This window comes from Mugil cephalus, chromosome 7, assembly GCF_022458985.1.
Source record: "Mugil cephalus isolate CIBA_MC_2020 chromosome 7, CIBA_Mcephalus_1.1, whole genome shotgun sequence".
Classification (NCBI taxonomy): domain Eukaryota; kingdom Metazoa; phylum Chordata; class Actinopteri; order Mugiliformes; family Mugilidae; genus Mugil; species Mugil cephalus.
The window spans coordinates 17,998,780-18,013,980 of NC_061776.1; the positions used below are offsets into that span (position 1 = coordinate 17,998,780).

The window sequence follows — 15,201 nt, forward strand, 5'->3', positions numbered from 1 at the left end:
ACTTTTACAATGAACATTTGTGAATGTAATTATAAAAATGTATTTTACACCTCTATGTAAACTTAGACTTAGACAGACTTTAATGATCCACGAGTGAAATTACTTACTATAAAAAATACTATAAAACCAAACACTCATAAAACCACAAGAAAGATAAATAAAATGAGATTAAATTAAAGTAAAATAAAAGTTAACAGTGTAATCAAAAAATGGGCAGAATTAGCATTATGAAAATATACAAAAGTAGTTGGCAAAACAGTGTCTAAGGTGATGTGGATGTTTGGCCAGTTGCATAGCAACAGTGTTGTGAATCGTGTCGTCATGGCGTTTCTCGTTTCCTTATCGGCTGAGGGACGGATGTAAATTCAAACGGAGTGTGTCTGCCTGTGGAGTCGGGCACAGACGTACTGTGGTCCCATGAACTGGGTCTCCAAAGCACTTCTCACGACACACTCCCTCTGGGTCCCATCCATCGCACACAATCCATCGATCCCGCTGCCGAAGACTCCACGTTCCCCGTCAGTACGACTATAGAAAAAAAAAGCTACCACATATCAAACTTCTCTTTAATCAGAAAAAATGAAGACAATCTGTGCAAATCATTAAGTCAAATGAAAATGTGAGCAAATCATATATTTAAAAAAAACATCTCTCTCAAACAAAAATTAAACTAATGACAGTTTCTCATACATCAATAGGGGCGTCACTAGGCTTTAAGAACAGGATATTCTCTATCATTTTTCCCATTTAAGATTACACAATCTCAGGCAAAATGGCCGACAAGGAAAACAGCATCATGATGGCGTGATCTCTACTTGTGTCATGTTAGTCATGGTCATCTGTTTTCTCTATACATCTGGATGTTGCCGGCCTCTCTGAGTTTAAGGGCTTCCATCATAGAGGTCAGTTTTGTGTGGGGGGCATTTCCCTGCGCCCCCTCTCTCTCAAGCATTTACTTTTTTGGAACTGGTTACAGATTTGATTTCATAAAAGTATTAATATTCCCTGTGAAAGCGGACCTGGTATCGATATTTTCACGCGAAGAACGATTTTAAAAAACACAGGTCTAGATCGGAAATATCGATATTTCTGGATCGATACGCACATCCAAGCTGTGGTGCGCGGCCGCACGGGGAATGTTTGTCTTCCCAAATAAATGTTTATGGGCACATTCAAATGTTTAACTGCAAAAACAAACAGTTGTAACGAACCTGCGCAGATATGGTGCAACTATTAAACATTTTTTAATATTCTAAAACTTCTCAAACACTCAAACTATTTTATTTTCGTCGTTTCATTATAAGGTAATGTTGATAATAATTTTTAAATGTTGTTTTCCCCTCTTAACTGGACATGGTGGTGTAGAACTTGTAACCATATACACTATTTTGACTTCACTATGTCTCTTCTGTAAACCAGCTACTGTCCTTAAACGTCCAATATTGGATTTTAGTTAAATCATGGGTGAAATTATCCACTGCACCCATATAAATGAAAGTGGAAAGAAGCTTGAATCCTTGAATTGGGAGTTATCCAGCATGAATGTGTTTTATTTAAAGATGTGTCCAAGAACACAGTTCAATTTCCACACATGGAACGTAGTGTACATGCTATAGACTCTTAAGTGGCAGCAAATATACATGATACAACAGTTATACATTTGACATTTTACAAAATCTGCAGTAAAAATCAATTCATTACTTTACACCCCCACATGCACCCGCACCCATACAAACAGCAGGCATCATACTGAAACAAGTACATGTATAAACTTATATTTCACTCAGCCTCCTTCACGACCAGGTGAGCAGAGGTGCTTATATGTGAGGTTTTAGCTATTTAAATGTACTGGCACTGTAACCACATACATTTCCTGCTGTCAGTTTGTTTGTTTTTTCTTTAAATATATCAGACATGCCTCTTCCTCTACAGCCACAGGTGTGATAATCTAGGATTCTCTAGAAGTCCTGCTCACAGAATTCATTCTTTTTTTGTATATATATGTATACAGGACAACACCCTCTGAACACTGTGGAGTCACCTCTTACACTGTATGCTTTAAGAAAAATACATTTAAAAACATTGTAGCAAAAAAAAAAAAAAAACTATCTCAACTCACATTTGTCAAGTAAAATGCTAAAACAAACTGTTACAGTAAATAAGCTCCATACTGTACAGACATATTAGCTTGCTGCTTATAGTGCAATGAGTTATATATAGCGAGCCCTTTCTGCAGTAATGGCAGGGGGAACCCTGGCAGCTAAAATGTCACCCGGAGGGTTGAACGGAAGACTAGCAGTATGAATTCCACATCTTACTATTTTCACAAGGCACAAATAAAACCATCAGAAATGTCAGTACACCAGTCAACAAAATGTTTCAATAATGTGACCTTCAGATCCACTTGTTGAACACTAGAGGGCTGTCCCAGCCGACGAATGCTGCGGGGCAGCTTGGGAGGGACTGCCTTAGAGAAATTAAATCTCCAGAAGCAAGTTCTGACAGCACAGCCACTGCTCAGTCGTGTAGCATCAGAGTAGTACAGCGCCCTTTGGGATAGACACACGCTCTCCGTGGCCTAGCGCTTGATCACCACCTGCTCGTAGGCTCCAGTTGCGACCCTGAAAGAGAATGCCACAATGTGTATTACATGACGGGAAATGAGGGCGGTTATCTGATCACGGCTGAGTGAGCGACCGAGTAATATGTGCAGAACTAACATTACAGTGTGGAATTTAAGTGATTTCATCACGATAATGTTGCTGCCAGACATAAAACATGTCGACCATTTAGATAATTGATACAGAGTTTCCACAGAATCTTTATTTAGTGTGGTTGCAATGCCATATATTTGTAGTAAATGCCTGTCGTGTGGCACCTACAGTTCATCATTACATAATCAAACCCACCTTGTATGCTGGCTCCCCAAGGCTGTACTCCCTCCAGGACCAACAAACAAGCTGAGCCCCTCCTCTGCAGCAAGACACACACATTAGCTATAAGAAAACTGACACTCATTTCATACACGCAGGGTTTGAAAATGCCAAGCTGACACATAGTTTGCAGGATTTCTAAATATACTTGACAATTGATAAGGGGATATAATAGGGAAGATGGTGAGACAGCTGATCCTCCTACAGAAGGTTGTTAAAAGCGGAGGAAGGTCATCAGATGATGTACTTCAGTGTGACCCATTGTCTCAACGAATGAGCCTACAGGAGTCACCATTTCAGTGACAGAAGTTTGTGATAGTGCATCGAATTATCAGTGAAGTTATGTTGTCCGTGTTGTATTCATATAAGTGCCAAAAAAGCAAATCTATGCATTCTTAATGAAATATAGCCAAGATTTACGTTAAAACATTAGTACAATACGTTTATTATCCTAAACAAAGATTCACAGGATTAGTTAATCTGTGACTAAATTGCGGTTTCAGGATATTGCATCGAGTTCTCATGAGCTGTTGTGTTGTTGCAGTGTTGCATTGCAACACCTTGAAGTAATTTGATCCTGTTTCCACGCCAGGATTAGGCGTACACACCCTCAGCACTGGAGTCCAAGAAGCCATGGCTGAAGTCCTGGCTCTGCAGGATTTTCTCTATTATGTCATCAGCATCCACCCTGGTGGCGTCTACTCTCTTCAACTGATTTTCCACTGAGTTCTGCTTTACTGGGTGTCTAATGGAGGACGAGACACAGAGATTAAGACGTCAAACATTTTCTTCATAAGAAAAGACAAGAGACAGTGCAAATAATGAACCGGGGAACACTTTGAGAGAAGAACTCGGTAACTGCCTGTTGTGTGTTTTTCTGAGTTAGGGTGTACTGTGGTAATTTTAAAGCTGGGTGGATCAAAAATGTTTACTTCTCAGGCATACATTTTAGGGTATCAGTTTCAGACCCAGAGTAACTGCGTGCATTACCTTATAACTTTGGAAGGGGTGGAGAAGTTTTCAGATGCGTGATGGGAAGAGTGATGATTGTTTGCAGAGATTGGGGGAGAGGTCCTGCCCTCCTTCTCTGTTCGGTCCCCCTGCTGATCAGTGGTTTCCATGATGCTGCCGATGCCTGTAGAGGCAGAACCTCCTGACCCACTCCGCCGATGGCTCAGATCCGTTAGACTGGAGTGGTTTGAACTGTAACCTACAGGACGGGAGGAAAAAGAAAAAGCACAATGTGTAAGGATCTGTTTTCAAGGATCCAAGATTTTACGCCCCAAAGAAAAAAATGTACATGTGTGTTTGTACCGGAAATTTTGGACTGCTGACTTGCATGGCTAGGTGTTCTGGAGTGACCATACGCGATCAGGTTTTCAGGGACAGACACCGACTTTCCTGGAGTCTCTAAAAAAAAAGAAAAAAAAAAAGCAACACACTCAGTGCTGTGTGCTACTCAGTGCTAGGCAGCCCACACAACTACGGAATGTGCATGCATATACATACTAGTAACTAAGTGGGATGTGTGCATGTCCCCTCCTTTTCTGTCCTCAAGGAGACACTCTGCTTCAACTTGTTGGATTCCCAGAGTCATGGCTGTAGATGGAGGACTAAAGGAAACACAAGAACCCAATATATTAAAAGAGTGGGTATAATATGCTGGGACACTTACAATCAAAAATGTAAGACAACCACATAATTGCAAAGTTGCTATAATCACATATGTAGTATATACACAGGGTCTTTAATATAACACTCCTAACTTTTTCAAATGTCACAGGGTGCCAGCATCACTTTGAAGAAAATATGATATTGACTATTAATTTAATTTAGTCACCCAAATGCTAAACAGTATAAACAACATATATAAATAACACAAAATACTGCTTTTTTGCTTACATTTCACTTATTAATGAATTATTAAATGTATGTATGAAAATTTCCCCTATTACAGCACTTGATCCTTTCCACAAAAGACATTTTAGCATGTCATAGCAGGAATGACACAAGCGCAATTGATAATTAACAACCACATTCCACCTAGGTGAGCTAGTTCTTGGGCCCTGGGATAATGTGTCCTGTCTCTCTGGAACACCTGAGGTAACGGAGCCGTTGTTAACTATTGGTTAACTTCGGTTTTCCTGTTCAGTCAGAATCTGTTGTGACAAACGACTATCTAGCATTATAGGTAGCTAGACCAACATATCTGAAACCACCAGCACACAAAAGACAGAGCTTCCTGGTCCATATACATGAGTCATAAGAGAAGTAATTCATCTATTTAAAAAGTAACTTGGTTTTAGTAGCACCTGCTTCACCAGAAATTAACACAGGAAATCCACCCACTGCTACTGTGACGTTAAATACAAATAAGGGCTGAGACGCAAACAAAAGGAAAAAGAAGCAATAAACAACAGCGTTAACCTTGAAATGTGTACTGCTGTAAACCCTCCACACTCAATGAGTAACGCTGAGTGGGGTGAATGACTAAGCTTTAGACATCTCCAAGGCAGCACCCTGTGTATTACTACAGCAGAGTTGTAACAGGAAACAATACGGGGAAAGACTAGTGTTGGATGAATAAAGGTTACTGTTTGCAGTTGGAACAGGATTTGCCAGGACTGTGACGTTACATCACTTCTTTTATGAGAATTCATAAAATCTTTTTCTGAACATATTAGATCTGGGCCGACCTGATGACATCTTAGCTGTTCTTCACTAATGAGGCCGGGCAGATTAATTTCTGGGCGAGGTGGTATCAGCCCTCTGATAAGTCCTCAGCTTCAAAATAGTACTTCACAGCTATAGACTCTGTGGGGGTCTGTAATAGCAGCTGAAAGTGTGTTTTCAGTTTGGTGACAGACAGGATGTGATGCAGACACTTTCCCATTGAGGTTAGGTGCAGACATTTGTACAGACTTTCTTTGCAACTACAGCTACAAAGTGTAGCAGTCAAACACAACTGAAGGTGACAGACATGTTATCATCAAGCGGATGAATAAGTTGAAGAGGAACACTCACGTTTTAAAACAGGGGTCTCCAGACATAAGCTGTGTGGTGATGACAACCTACATCAGACATAAGGAAGACGAAGAGAGTAGAATTTGGTTGAGAAGGCAACATTTTTATGTTGTAGATAGATTGCATGCCCCAGGCTTTCAAATGCATTCCCATGGTGCAGGCAGTTTATATGTCACAGGCTCAGACATGTCTTGTCACCCATGTCAGAGCATTCAGCTTTGCTAGCTGAGTCAACATACATTCAGCTTTGTCAAAAAGAAGAATGTTTAGTCAAGAACCGGTACCTTTGGTTGTGGAGCTGTGACTTACTAGACCACCGTACCTTGAGAATTGAGTTGTCCTGTCTGGTGTTCTTTGTGTCATATCCTTCCAGTAGACATCGTCTTATGGTGCTGCCAGACCCAGCAAACTCTGACAGGTTCAAGTCAGCAAAGCCCAGCTGCATATGGTTAATATTTAATCAATTAGTTACCCAAGTTAGTTAATAGATTCATCATAGTTTGTCCTAAACAGCTGTTTGTGTTGTTTTTCTTCCTGTTAAACCATTACTAAGGATTTATTGTGCACCAAAGATCATGTCATGGAACTATTGTCAAGCTACAAATGAAGAAATACAGCCTATCCCAGGTGGTGGGAAACAATATGTGAATAGGACTTTCAATATTCAGAAATAAAGTTAATTCTTAATGTCACTGGTGAAGGTACTGGGTAATATGGCATAGGTTTTGTTTTCCAGACCAGGAAACTAGAAACAAAACACCTTTGTGACGGACTCGCCCAACTAAAAGGTCCTCAAAGGGCATTTGAAGGCCTACTGTTATCATATAATTGTTTTGATAAGACTGTTTCAAGCCACCGCCTGTAATAATGCATTTATATTGACAAAAGTCTGCAGATTTAAGAAGAGTAATGTTACCTTTGCGAATGATTTTCCACCCTTTAGTTCCTAAAATGACAAAAACAAACACAAGTGATATTACATTTACCCTCTTTATTACAGTTATTATTACATTATTACATAACTTTGTAATTCCTTACACTACTGCCAAAGTTGACGCAAAACTCTTTCTCACAGTGTTGAGTAACACATTAACACCTCTTTTAAACTTATGCACACAAATATTTTCCAAGCTCATTCAGGCCTCCACAAACTGCCTGGACTCTGCTATGGAAACCCTGCTATTGTGCACTTTTTTTGTGTGGTGTCAACAAAGCTGAGCTTGATACCTTTCGTACAGAGACTCGGCACACACAGGGGTCCAGCACACCTGTCCCAGCACTGGCGCTCATCTTACACATGAAAGAGAATTTCTTCTTCCAGCGGACACAGTTGGCTTGGACGGATTCTCTGTGTGACACAGACATTATTAGAAATACTCTATTTCAAATAGAAACCAAATCACACAGGTACACTGAAAGCTAGTAATCACAAATCTGCCATCATCTATAGGAAGACCATTAAGAATGATAAATGAGCAAATATACGGTATATTTATGCAACTCCTTCAGTGTTCTGTAGATGATGAATTTACTCGCCCTTTGCAAATATGTGATTGTGTCCTAAAGGTGTGTGACAATTCAACGTGATCTCTGACGTTAGGAAAATCCCAAGATGAGGATGAAACTTTTGAAAAAAAAGTTTGGAATCAGTCTGTAATTTGTGATCTTGCATTGTAAAATTGACTTGACAGGGAACATGCAGACTGTCCAAGGAAGTAAAGGCGTTTGCAGTACGTTTAGCTAAAGGGATTTTCCTGAGTTTGTACGAATTATACATACATGAACTACATTTATAGTTTCCTAACCCAATAAAATGACTAAAGTGTGGAGTATACTTGTGTTTGAGGGAAAAGAGGAGACCAGTTGTGGTTGAAGCTGGGTAAAAGTAGAATACAGTGTTTACACCATAGTTTTTAGGGACTGAGAGTTGCCATGGCGAAATAATGAGAGCTAGTGGTGGACATACTCTGTCCGTTTTTCCACAGTGACTCATTAAGGCACTATAGGAGTCACAATAATAGGTCCAAGAGAGAGAGACTGGCTTCATACGCTCCTTCACAATGGAAGAAAGATGTTTTCGGACGTCACTATCATGCAGTGACAAATAAATAATATACAAACAGAAGAAAATTAACAGGAAACTAACTGCGTAGAGTCTCTATTCAACTCAGCAGCAGCGTCTTCAAATTACTATTATTATTATTATTATTATTATTATTATTATTATTATTAGATGTTAGCCTGGCCGTTATATTTGTTGTTTACTAATAACTGTGGACGGAAATAGAGGTTCCAGTAAAACGTATCACTATTTGTTGCTTAGCAACTGCTTTTCCCGACCGTACAAACGGAAAAGCTATTTTAAAAAAATACTCCCGTATTTTATTGGAAAGGTTGGCGCGACTGATTTACATCTTTTTAAAATCAGTTTTAAATCACTGCACTCTGGATTTTACCCCCTTCCTGCTCACAAGTTTTTAACAGGTAAGTCAACTACAGTGGTCAGTCGGAGATCATGAGCTAAACGGTAACTACACTTGTTCACTGTTGTCAGTGAAACTAAACCGAGACAACAAATGGTACACAGGTGTCCAAAGTGAACCGAATATGGACTTAAAACCGGTCAAAAGTTTTACCAACTCGAGCTGGCTTGAACAACCCGTGAACTATAAATAGAAGAAAAAAAACTCACCGAGACGACTCTTCAGTAAAGCCTCCATCTAAGAGCCTCACTTTACAAAATAAAACTCCGTTTACAAAGGGAACCGAGGACAATTCCTCCAGATCGAAGTCTACTTTGAACTTAAATTTCTTTTTCTTCATGAGAATGAAAGACATGGTGTGATCTGTGCTGACTGGATCTGGACACTTTCTCCGCTCCGTGCCGTGTCTCTCTGTCAGCTGTTGCTGCTGTCTGCATGCTGGCTGCTGCTGCACACACGAAAAGTTCAAATCTCTTCCTCCCACCCACTCAAAAATATAATTCATGACGTTAATGCCATTCCGCGGTTTGATTGGACGGATGAAACAAAAGGAAATACTAAAGTCACGATTATCGTGGCTGGGTGTTTGTAGACCTAGTCTGACAATGGTCTGCTAAAAGGAGAAATGTCATTTTCAGTATCACCAACGACACGTTCAGTGAAAAACTAATAAAATTCTCTGGCAAAAACCCCGTGACCACAAAAATGCAATGTAAAAAGGAGAAATGGGAAGAAGGAGAAGAGAAGAATTCTGCCCATGATCATGACTCACATGAACTGAAAAAAAAGGTAATAATAATAATAATAATAAGTTAGCAACTCAGTCTCAATAGCCCAGCTAATAACCAATAAAGTCTGTTTGTGAATGTATACAAACAAACTTTGTTAACTGAAGGTATTGTAACTTTTACTTTTCCTGGATTTGTACATTTTATATTCGTCATTTGGAGAACCACAAAAGATTACAAAAAGCGCAACCTTTATGGTACAGCTATAACACATTGCCTGAAAAGGTTTCTTTGAGAACTTCTAGAGAACAGTTCTTGGATGATTCATCAGAGTTCATTCAATTTAACATTAGGGGTTGTTCCCTGAAGTATCCATAGGAAATGTTATATGGACTTTCCCGTGGGTACTTCAGGGAACAACCCCCAAAAGTTCCCTGAAGGTTATAAAAACTGACACATTTTCTAAATTAGTCTATGCCAGGCACAATTTAAAACAACATATTGCAAAATATAATATAAAATTATTGTGTTCAACTGGTTGCTCAAACCTTCAAGTATTCTGAAGCATTGGCATCTAAGCAGTGTTAAATCTCGTAGCTATCTGCTTTATAGACCGGTGGGTAGTACATCTTAAAATAACCAAATAGTGAATGAATTTTTTTTACAAAGTCGTCAGATAAATGAATTCCGTCTAGTGAGAGGACAATGGTAATGCTAAACAGAAGCGAAAGCCGCCATCCACGGATTTGTCATTCAAGTTTGTGGTGAAAAGCGAAAGTGACACAAATTAAAAATGAAAACAGTTCCTGTCCTGTTATGCTGGGAAACGTCGCCCTCTAGTGGTCTGAGGGCGCTACGCTGTATGAAATACTACACTTTATGTTCCTCTCTCTACTGACACGTCCCTTTAGAGATGAAGAGATTAGACATTTCCTCCGTAATGCACCATCCCCCTGGAAAACAGCAAAGACGAGACGTTCAAGTGTACTCCTGCGATCATAAAATGGAGTATGCATGTGGTTAATCCGGTGGTTATTTATATCACCCCCTTTCTCTTTTACCATCTTTCCCTCTTTTCCGCACTAAACATCGAGCAGCTCCGAAGCTCCGCCCAGCACGATTACTGCAGTTCCCCTCAAACGCTACGGAGTACACCTTTGCACAGGACAGCCTGTATAAAAAACGAGTAAACCTCCTGCGCAGATCTCACATGTGGACTTTACACGGGATTATGATTTTCAATATGGATTAATAATCGGATCCTGACTGCACCACAGCTGTTGCGAACGCTGATCTCGCTGTAGCTCTATCATGTATCAGACCTTAAGGACATTTGTACTATCAAATGCCCAGTGCTGGGATGCCGACAGACAGAAGCCATACCAGGACCTGTTTGAGAGGCTCGATACCAACAAAGATGGGAAGGTGGACGTCGCTGAATTACGAGCGGGCCTCAAGGCAATGGGCATATTCCGCCAAGGTGCCGCACAGGTACAAACTCCCAAGTGCATAGATCATGTCCTGGCCTGCTCGTTTTGCATGGAATTCCTTAGAAGTTCGACTGTTTCAATCATCGACTGTGTGACTTGCTTTGATATTACTGAAATTAACCATGAAATTGTATCTCCTCTCTGCAGAAAATTGTGTCATCCGGTGACCAAAACAAAGATGGGAGTCTGGACTTCAACGAGTTCTCCAAGTATCTGAAGGAGCACGAGAAGAAGCTGCGGCTGACGTTCAAGAGTCTGGACAGGAACAACGATGGTAGGAGATAAGTGAAACTACATGGGCGCGGACACATGCCACTGAATGTTTACAAAGCCTCATATGTGTTTACACTGCAGCTTGTTTCAATTGAGCTTTTTTGTGTCAGGGCGCATTGATGCCTCAGAGATCCAACAGTGTCTTGGAGAGCTGGGCATGGACGTCAGCAAAGAGGATGCCCTGAAAATCTTACAGAGGTTTGTTCTATATGCACTTATATATAGCTAATAGCTTGTGTGTGCTCACAAATGTGCGTTTTACAATGTGTTGCAACACAATAAGCCACCACACTAAGCTCAGTGTGTTTCCGTAGTATGGACATTGATGGCACCATGATGGTTGACTGGAACGAGTGGAGAGAACACTTCCTGTTGCACCCTGCACACAACCTGGACGAGATCATACGCTATTGGAAGCACTCCTCGGTAGGACCCCTATAGAAACACACTGTAAAATGCGTTCTGCAGACACACACCGAAGCATCTGCCACAGACTAAATCCCATGTCATCCCCTGTTAGATAATATGGATTTTCTCTGCAGTTCACATTTCGGTTGCCACTTTAAAAGTCTAAACAGAATTAGGTCACAGCTCCACACACTGTTTACCTCAGCTGACTCCTCCACTTCTTAGTGCAAACAAAGATGTCATTGACTGGTTTGTCAGAACAAGATTTAGTTCTCCGTCAACAGAAAAACACTGCGTCTTGTCACAGACTCTGTGCCTGAGTGTTTAGAAATCTTTTCCACACAGAGCTGCGTTCTCATACCATGAATGTGTTAGAATGGCAGGGACTGCAGGACGCATAACTCGCCTATAGCAGCAGTGCATTAAATTGCCATGTTTTGCGCAGATGCCTTCATGCTTTTGGAAAAACACTGCTTATGTTTATCTGAAACAGCCACAGTGTACAGGGCGAGGGATCAGTCGACTGAGTGATTATGGTCTCACAAGCAGTTCTAGCAAAATGATAAGCTCAGCAGCTCAGTTCAATTGGTTACTTGTTAAAATAGTTAGACAACAGATTATTTTACCCTTCCTTCTTGGTGTGGCCTTTTTTAATAATTGTGCCCCCAAAAAGTGTTGTTTTCTGGGCGAATTAGTCTTCTGACTGACTGTTCAAGGTATTGTAAATGTTGCCCTCTCTCTTCTGTGTAAAACAACACTGAAAAAAAAAACTGTTTGGTCAGACCCTGAACTCGCCTCAAAAGGAGAAGTCTGTGTCACGTCTACAACCACAGCACACAAATACAAAAAGTGTGAAATTCTGTCTCTGACGGAGATGCATTCTTAAAGGCAAAGTAATTCTGATGTAAGAGCACTACGCTGTCACATTATTGCATTTATTTGAGTAACTGTGCTTATGTAATCACTAGGTGTTGGATCTTGGTGACAGTCTTGCTATCCCAGATGAATTCACGGAAGAGGAGAAGAGCTCTGGCTGTTGGTGGAAGCAGCTCGTCGCAGGCGCCATGGCGGGGGCTGTCTCTCGCACTGGTACTGCTCCACTGGACAGAATGAAAGTCTTCATGCAGGTGAATAATGTGAAAGCAATGGACAAGTAGAGGTAGTTGAAACTGTCCTTGTAAGCCCATATATACACATATATATTTGCACTCCAGGTTCATTCTTCTAAGACCAACCGGATAAGTCTGGTGGGGGGCTTCAAGCAGATGATTGCGGAGGGAGGTTTGTCTTCATTGTGGAGGGGAAATGGCATTAATGTTTTAAAGATTGCTCCTGAGACAGCCATCAAATTCATGTCATATGAACAAGTAAGGAACTCTTACCACTTTAGTTCACTTGTATTATGTTATATTAGGTTACAGATTGTGTTTTCTGTTACAGTACAAGAAGTTGTTATCTTCAGAGGGAAATAAGATTGAGACACACCAAAGGTTTATGGCTGGCTCACTGGCTGGGGCCACAGCACAAACAGCTATCTACCCAATGGAGGCAAGACGACTTGTGCCCTACTGCTCTTAAGTCAAATGAAAGTTTCATTCAAACCTAAAAACAATCATTACCTCATGCTTTCCTGATTTTTTATTGTCTTTTTTTTTTTTTTTAAGGTTTTAAAAACTCGACTGACCCTGAGAAAAACAGGCCAGTATGCAGGAATGTTCGATTGTGCCAAGAAGATCCTGAGGAAGGAGGGTGTCAAAGCTTTCTACAAGGGCTACATTCCAAACTTATTTGGTATCATTCCCTACGCTGGGATAGACCTCGCTGTCTATGAGGTATGCAGGCCCAGTGATAGATGTTGCTCCTTCCGTGACATTTCACAGTGGAATCCACATTGTTTATCTCATGCACAATGAACCAATTCCTCTGGTATTACGAGGCTGTGTTAAATTTAATTAGAGGTCTGGTGTATGTTTTTTTTATCCTCTCTACTGTGTCTCAGAGTCTGAAGAACACCTGGTTGTCGTATCACAAAGATTCAGCTAACCCTGGTATTCTGGTGCTGCTCGGCTGCGGAACCATCTCTAGCACCTGTGGCCAGCTGGCCAGCTATCCACTCGCACTTGTCCGCACACGGATGCAGGCACAAGGTACAGTCTGACACTGGGAAACACCATTCATGTGAAGTAGACAGACTGTGCCAGAACCAGCATTTGTCATTTGAAATAATGTCAGTATTTCTTAACTCTAATAACACAAGATGCAAGACATGCGTTGCCTCCCTAATGTAATATTTCTTTGCAGCGTCTCTGGATGCATCAGACCAGCCGACCATGAGTTCCCTGTTAAGGAAGATTGTTGCCAAAGATGGCTTTTTTGGACTATACCGGGGCATCTTGCCAAACTTCATGAAAGTCATTCCTGCTGTCAGCATTAGCTACGTAGTTTACGAGTACATGAAGACCGGCTTAGGAATCTCATGATACTGCGAGGGGAATGAAAAACAAAAGAAAAAAACTGTCAGACTTGAAATACCTGAAATAACTCCGAGAAAACAGACATGGAACATACAGAGCATGACTTCCATCCGCTGATGGAGAAGTTCACTGGATGGAAGAATGCATGTTAGTTTTGCCTGTTAGTAGCTAAAGCATTATTTTTTGTGGTGTGCATGCTTTATTCCTGTCCTACTGTTAGTATGACATACCCCACACGTTTATACACTGCCCAAAAAATACTTGACTGAAAGACTGTTCTACACACAGTGCATAAAACGTAGCAGATAACGGGTTGTCTTATTTATGCCACTGATACTCCTTTAAACTGTGATGAAACAAATGGGACATAATGTCTTTTTTGTTAACAAGGAAAAACATTTTTCTCTAGAGAAGTGTGGCACATATCCCGTTCTGTGTTTGTGGTCTTTTTGTAACACAGACACAGAAAATACTATGTTCCCATGTCTGCACACGGTAAGTGTAATGTAACAAATGTAATGTAACACTTTTCTTTTTTAAGTTGTGAACATCTGACCCAGAGTGACATCAGCTCCAGACAAACTGTGCTCCGATCAACGGCTGTCACCTAAAAATAACCAGCCCTCAAAAATCAATACTTGTTAACACTGGATGGAATAGTGTGTGTATGAAGATACACGTCTTGTGCAATGTGAAAACAGCTATTTCCACAATCTGTATCTGCATCTAAATGTGCCTTATAACCTGTTGGTGTAAACCCTCCAACACCAGAGGTTTTTAGCCATATACAGTATATATACTGTATCACTGTACTGTATATATAACTGTTTCCAGTTATGCCTTCTTGCGTAACTATGAGGTCCATTGATGAAAACAGTAATTAACTAAAGTTCTGGCAAGGAGCATATTTTTGTCATGTGTCACTTCTCTTTTCAACACATGAAGATCATTAAACACACACCCACCGGATCATGTTACAGTTAACCTTTTACTTGTTGTTTCGCAGAGGCAAATGGTGAGACGTTTTCATGTAGCATGCAAGCTAACAGGCTGCCCACTGAGTTTAGTTTCAGTTACATTAATGTGGAGATTGATACAGGTCTTGATTTATTAGTTGTGGAAAAAATGGTTTACGCATTAAGCAGTTTTAACAACAAAACAGTTTGTTTTCAAAACTCAAGCAGTCTCCTTCAGTGTGTTGTTAAAAGATGAGCTAATAGTGGCAAAACAAACCCGTTCTGTGTTCAAATTCAAAATGGTTAGATTTTTCAAAATCAACAATAAAATTTATCAGTTTCAAGAATGTGTATCTTGTTTGTGTGCTATTATCAGGTTCTACTTTTTTATTTATATTACTATTTATATTACACAGCACCCCAGCTTCTTAC

At 40.4% G+C, this 15,201-nt stretch overlaps 2 protein-coding genes across 2 annotated transcripts; one reads left to right on the forward strand and one right to left on the reverse strand.

Annotated features, from left to right (window-relative positions):
• Positions 1-265: 265 nt before the first annotated feature.
• On the reverse strand, positions 266-9,043 carry LOC125011135 (protein FAM102B-like). Its single transcript, XM_047590176.1, has 13 exons — positions 8,650-9,043; positions 7,185-7,305; positions 6,874-6,903; positions 6,280-6,396; positions 5,958-6,004; positions 4,443-4,546; positions 4,248-4,343; positions 3,924-4,143; positions 3,542-3,678; positions 2,910-2,973; positions 1,666-2,621; positions 1,394-1,397; positions 266-1,269 (listed from the first exon to the last, which is right to left on the reverse strand). Exons 1-11 carry the CDS (start codon positions 8,943-8,945, stop codon positions 2,579-2,581), a joined length of 1,275 nt encoding a protein of 424 aa, XP_047446132.1. The 5' UTR covers positions 8,946-9,043; the 3' UTR covers positions 266-1,269; positions 1,394-1,397; positions 1,666-2,578.
• Positions 9,044-9,876: 833 nt separating this feature from the next.
• On the forward strand, positions 9,877-15,119 carry LOC125011134 (calcium-binding mitochondrial carrier protein SCaMC-1-like). The gene is made up of 10 exons (XM_047590175.1): positions 9,877-10,659; positions 10,806-10,932; positions 11,042-11,129; positions 11,246-11,357; positions 12,308-12,466; positions 12,554-12,706; positions 12,780-12,887; positions 13,004-13,171; positions 13,339-13,486; positions 13,641-15,119. The coding sequence occupies exons 1-10, from the start codon at positions 10,480-10,482 to the stop codon at positions 13,817-13,819; spliced, it is 1,422 nt and encodes a 473-aa protein (XP_047446131.1). The 5' UTR covers positions 9,877-10,479; the 3' UTR covers positions 13,820-15,119.
• Positions 15,120-15,201: the final 82 nt, after the last annotated feature.

Excerpts from the sequence above, each read along its gene's own strand:
- LOC125011134 (XM_047590175.1), top strand. The coding sequence starts at position 10,480 with ATGTATCAGACCTTAAGGACATTTGTACTATCAAATGCCCAGTGCTGG. Across the intron at positions 11,358-12,307 it reads GCTATTGGAAGCACTCCTCG|GTGTTGGATCTTGGTGACAG; the intron begins GTAGGACCCCTA and ends TGTAATCACTAG. Across the intron at positions 12,467-12,553 it reads GAATGAAAGTCTTCATGCAG|GTTCATTCTTCTAAGACCAA; the intron begins GTGAATAATGTG and ends TTTGCACTCCAG.
- LOC125011135 (XM_047590176.1), bottom strand. The coding sequence starts at position 8,945 with ATGAATTATATTTTTGAGTGGGTGGGAGGAAGAGATTTGAACTTTTCG. Across the intron at positions 7,306-8,649 it reads TTTACTGAAGAGTCGTCTCG|AGAATCCGTCCAAGCCAACT; the intron begins GTGAGTTTTTTT and ends TGTGTCACACAG. Across the intron at positions 6,397-6,873 it reads GTGGAAAATCATTCGCAAAG|CTGGGCTTTGCTGACTTGAA; the intron begins GTAACATTACTC and ends AACCATATGCAG.